Raw genomic sequence first — 4,837 nt, forward strand, 5'->3', positions numbered from 1 at the left:
ATTAAAAAATAATATAAAAATAAATACTAGTGTGGTTGGGTGGCTGGGGTGGTCATTGATAAACCATGAAAATGTGGGTGGTTGGGTTGGATGAATATTGATGATGTGGAAGATGATATGGAGGAGATAGAAATGAATTAAATATTGAAAAAGTGGTTGATTGGGTTGGGTTGGGTGGTTGCTGATAAACATAGTCTTATGATCATTATACTGCAAGGCCCATGGGGCTTGTAAAATATTAATGGTCGTTGTGAGTATCGATGTTGATTAAATATTTCTGATTTTATTGGAATATATTTTAATTCTAAATTGTTTCTTTGTGCCGTTTGGTAACAGACAAATTTCAATTTTAAAACTTTTTTATTCTATCCCTCCTATAAATATCTCTTTCAAGGCATTATAATTTCACACCCTTTATCTCCATCTCATAATTTTCTATTGATTTTGCTCCAATTTTTGAAACAATTATGAATCTCAAGTATGACCCCAACAATATGTTCAAACGACGAGGGTGTTAATCACCTTATTTTCATCGATTCAATCAGTCAATGAATACTATATGTAGTCTCCACCGATTTCCTAAAGTCCGAATTAAAATGTACCTCAATGTTGATTTTGAATATGCAATATTTCATCCTTGTGTGTAGTAGCATACACCTTGGTTGGCGTGGGAAGAATACTTCACGACTCGACCCCCATTAGTCGGCAAGGGGTTTCAGCGCTACAATAAATTTGACAATCATTTTAAGGTTTAAATGACTAAAATAAATATATAACTCTCAATGTCATTACTTCTTTAAAAGCTCAGTTTTTTTTCAAAATTCACTTTTTTTGCTAAAACAAACGAATTCTAATCATATTCATATTATCCAGTGCATAAATTTTCACATATCGTTGGCTTTATGCATTTTATTAAATGAATGATTTAAACCTACTATTCGATTGTAAGTACCAAACAAAAATCACCCAAAATCACTGCACGAAAACGTGTAATCATTCAAGGTTGCTCAAAACTAAGAAAATGCATCACAAATTGTGTTTTTATCCATATAAATAATGGAGTAAACCAAACTCCAATTTTCAAAAACAAAGTAGCACTTTTGAATCCAACTTTTCTTATTTACTATTCCAGCTGCAATTAATTAGTGCAATTAATTATTTGACTCTATAATTAGTTAGGTTATAAATGATTGGAGATGTCAAACAACCTTTTTAATTTGTACTGTTCTCATTTCCAACGGTCACTAACAAAATAATGTGAATTTTAGTTTAAATAAAAAATTGCAGACACCAAAATATGAGCTATGTGCCTCTGTCTGATGAGTGACAACTGAAAATGGAGGCCCAGAAAAATGCATTGGTGAGCTTGAAGCGGAAGAAGTGCGAGCAATCCAACACTAAAATCACCTCAAACTCATCTTCTTCTGCTGCTTCAGCTGGATCTCGAGATGGCCGTTTGAGATTTTTACTTTCTTCAAACACTTCTTCTGATGCTTCATTGCCTTCCTCTTCTTCGAGGGCTCGTGTGGAGAGAAAGCCCTCATCTTTGCCCAAATTCGAAAGCAATTTCTCTGCTAAATCGTTCAGATCTAAAGAGAATGAGCTTCCCAGAAAGCCCTTTTCCAAGGCGCCGAAGAAGAAGAAGCAACAGTTGTGTGTTGACGGGAGGGGAATTGCCAAAATTAAGACAAATCCCATTTCTAAAACAGCTCAAATGTCAAAGCTTTATTGCGGTAGGGGTAATCAAGTGAAGGGCTCTGAAGAATTGGAGGGGAAGAAGTTGAGGAGTGAACCACAATTTTTTAGTTCAACTCCCCCACGTGTTCGACGAAATGCCGCATTGGAAAAATTGGATTCGGGAACAGCTGAATGTGGCAATTGCAGCGCTACTACGCCTCCGGTGGAAGTCTCTGTGTCTCCTCAAATCCAATCCAAGATGTTCGTTTCGAAATCTTCAGTAACTCCGGTTTGCTACGGTGCAGGCCACCTTCTCTCTGGAGTCACTGATAAAAGGAAGTGCAGGCGAAGAGGGAGCTTGCGAGGAGGCTGTGAGAAGGTCAATCTCTTTGATGATGAGAATGTGGCTGATGAATTGCTGGATTCTTTGATTCCTTTGCCTAGCGAGGCTTCGGTGCGCTGGTTGTTGTCTCCCTGCAAAGAGGGGGGCGAGGATCAGGGGCGTGATTCGGAGAATAAGTTAGAAGATTGTGGTGATGATTCTCTTGCTCTTGATTTATCGTCTTCGCCTTCCACATTGTGTGAGTTAGAATGTGATGACAGTGACTTCAGAAGCAGTGAGATTTTTAAGCTTTCTCGTCGAAAAAGTTCAGGAAATAACATGTGTGATCCTTTGTTAGCTGCTACTCCCAATTCAGTTTCGAACAATAATGATTTCGGTTTAGGAGAGGGGAATAGTTCAGCAGTCTCTTTAGGTTCTTTGGGTAGTGGAAATTTGATTCAGACACCGGACTTTGAGTGTAGCTCGTATGAGTCTTTTAGAAGGTGGAATGTGGAGCTTGATTCAATAACAGAAACTCTAGATGCAGTGAGTTTATCTAGATGTGAGAGATTCGCGTATGCAGGGATGGATTCATCTTCTCGCTCTGCTGTTCCCGAGAAAAATGTGTGTTCATGGGAGTCGAGCTCGACATTAGACAACTTAACACTCTCCCAGATGAGGATATCATGGAGAGATGAGGAGATTGATGCTTATGATCAGCAGCTGAAGCCATACCGACTGTCTCGCTCAGGAAGGGAAGAGAAAAATAAACGCAAAGAGGAAGATCCGTGGATGGCTAATGATGTGCCACCCGTTCTTCTTGAGTATGAACCTTGCATTTCTGCAGCAACTAGAGGAAAAGCAACCGGAGATAGACACGATGCATGTGCTGAGTCAATATGCACCAATGCGGGTGATTTGGCTATCTCTTGTGATTCGGATTGGGGAAATATCCAGAGTCAGGTCGAGTAGTGACAACTGCAAGTAAGTTAATTCTTACTTTGTCTTCATTTAACCTTATTATTTCTACTACTGATTACAATATTGATATCTGAGTTTGGCTTAAAAACATCTCAATATTTTGAAGGAATTGTTAGGAGAGGCTCATGCAATGAAATAGATATATGGAGCTTATGTGAAGATAATGAAAACACTTACATTAATTGAAATGTTTTATCTGGAAACTAGCACTATTTGCATATCTTTGGCTTTTTAGTTTTTTGTGAGTTAAATGTATGTATTAACTAGATTACACATTTCTTATCTGATTAAAAACTCTGTATTATTTCTATAAACAGGACATGAGCCAAAGGCGATGGCCGGTTTGACATCATCTCTACTAAATTCGAAATGTTCTTCAAGGCAGTGATTTGCAGCTAGACGTGATGCTGATGAACGAAACCTCAGGAGACAGTCCTCGGTGATCAGCGACACTGGCTTGCTACTAGATCCTTCTAAGTCAGTTCAGCGCACCGCGTAGTTCTCTCTTCGATTGCATTTCCACTTGAAAGATGGAACTGCAACTTTAAGGTATCATCAACGTCTTTAATTTACCATCACTTAACTTAATCCCTTCGGTTGAACTGTAAATCGAATGTATATGAGCAATTATGTAGCAATAGTTGTTGCTATTTGAGCTATGTACTCGTTGAGGGAGTGGCCCATTAGTGGTTTTAGTTATTTATTTACACCGATGAGATATTGTTTTAATAGTAACTATTTATTTTTCTTTCATTTGCCGACAGAGGAAGGTGTATATTATGCTATGCTTCAACTTGTTGGAACAATTGCACTTGTACCAGTTCATTTATTAATTGAGATGCAAATGATCTTCAAATACATTTGTTGACTCTTCACTTTTTTACTGTTATTCATTTATTCATTGAGATGCAAATGATCTTGAAATACATTTGTTGACACTTCACTTTTTTACTGTTACACAATCGTCAAATTTTATTTTGTGGCGAATCAGTATGCACAAGCTCACATCAGCAACCTAATTGCTTGAAAAAACAAATGTCAAACCTAAAATTTGGCAAATCAAAATTGTCAGTTCTCCTATTAATATACAAATGTTTTTTCGCATTGTCAAATTAGAGCAAATTCAAAATTTTGTTACGTATTCAGATACTGTAAAGCAACAACTCAAATATAGCTAAGAAAATAGTAGTAGTACTTATAATTTAAGGTTAATAACCATTAAATCATGAAAGGTTTTGTTAAATTCCAGCCAAAATAGTAGTAGTACTTATAATTTAAGGTTAATAACCATTAAATCATGAAAGGTTGGTTAAATTCCAGCCTGTCCCATAAACTTTGAAATTAGAAGTTCTGTCCCATTGACTTTTAAATTGGAATATCAAATCATAAAGTTCACTTTTTCTAAATTGTCCCATCCAAGAACAAAATATGGTTTTTCTTAACTATAATCAAAACAATATGCTTAATTAAAACAAAAACTTTCTCAACATTTTGAAATGACAAGTCAAGCAAAAGAGGCCTAGGTGTGTGCTATGCCAACTCATAGAGCATCCATGATGGGGGACTGATAATAGCCCGCCCTATACTAATTTATAGTCCTTCACATCAGCATTTAATAATTATACTCATTCACCTGCAATCGGGCATCTTATAGCCCGTTCGCCCTACCTTTTTGAACAACTATTTTGTATTTCTTTTTAATTTTTTTTTGTTTTCGTAAAAAATAAAATAGTGAAATATACATAATCAATATGAAAATCATCATTTTATTAAAAAGCTGAAAAAGTACAATGCGAAATACTAAATAAACTACAATTTCGATGGATACATGACCAAATTTCTTCGATGGGAAGCGAA

The 4,837-nt window shown here is 36.3% G+C and overlaps 1 protein-coding gene across 1 annotated transcript; it reads left to right on the plus strand.

Annotated features, from left to right (window-relative positions):
- Nucleotides 1-1,286: 1,286 nt before the first annotated feature.
- LOC125192780 (uncharacterized) lies at nucleotides 1,287-3,840 on the plus strand. Its single transcript, XM_048090429.2, has 2 exons — nucleotides 1,287-2,983; nucleotides 3,298-3,840. The coding sequence occupies exon 1, from the start codon at nucleotides 1,337-1,339 to the stop codon at nucleotides 2,969-2,971; it is 1,635 nt and encodes a 544-aa protein (XP_047946386.1). The 5' UTR covers nucleotides 1,287-1,336; the 3' UTR covers nucleotides 2,972-2,983; nucleotides 3,298-3,840.
- Nucleotides 3,841-4,837: the final 997 nt, after the last annotated feature.

Source organism: Salvia hispanica, chromosome 6, assembly GCF_029641045.1.
Source record: "Salvia hispanica isolate PSC_SH4W2 chromosome 6, Shi_PSC_v1, whole genome shotgun sequence".
NCBI lineage: Eukaryota > Viridiplantae > Streptophyta > Magnoliopsida > Lamiales > Lamiaceae > Salvia > Salvia hispanica.

What these genes read in the sequence shown, in the direction of transcription:
- LOC125192780 (XM_048090429.2), top strand. Translation starts at nt 1,337, where the DNA reads ATGGAGGCCCAGAAAAATGCATTGGTGAGCTTGAAGCGGAAGAAGTGC.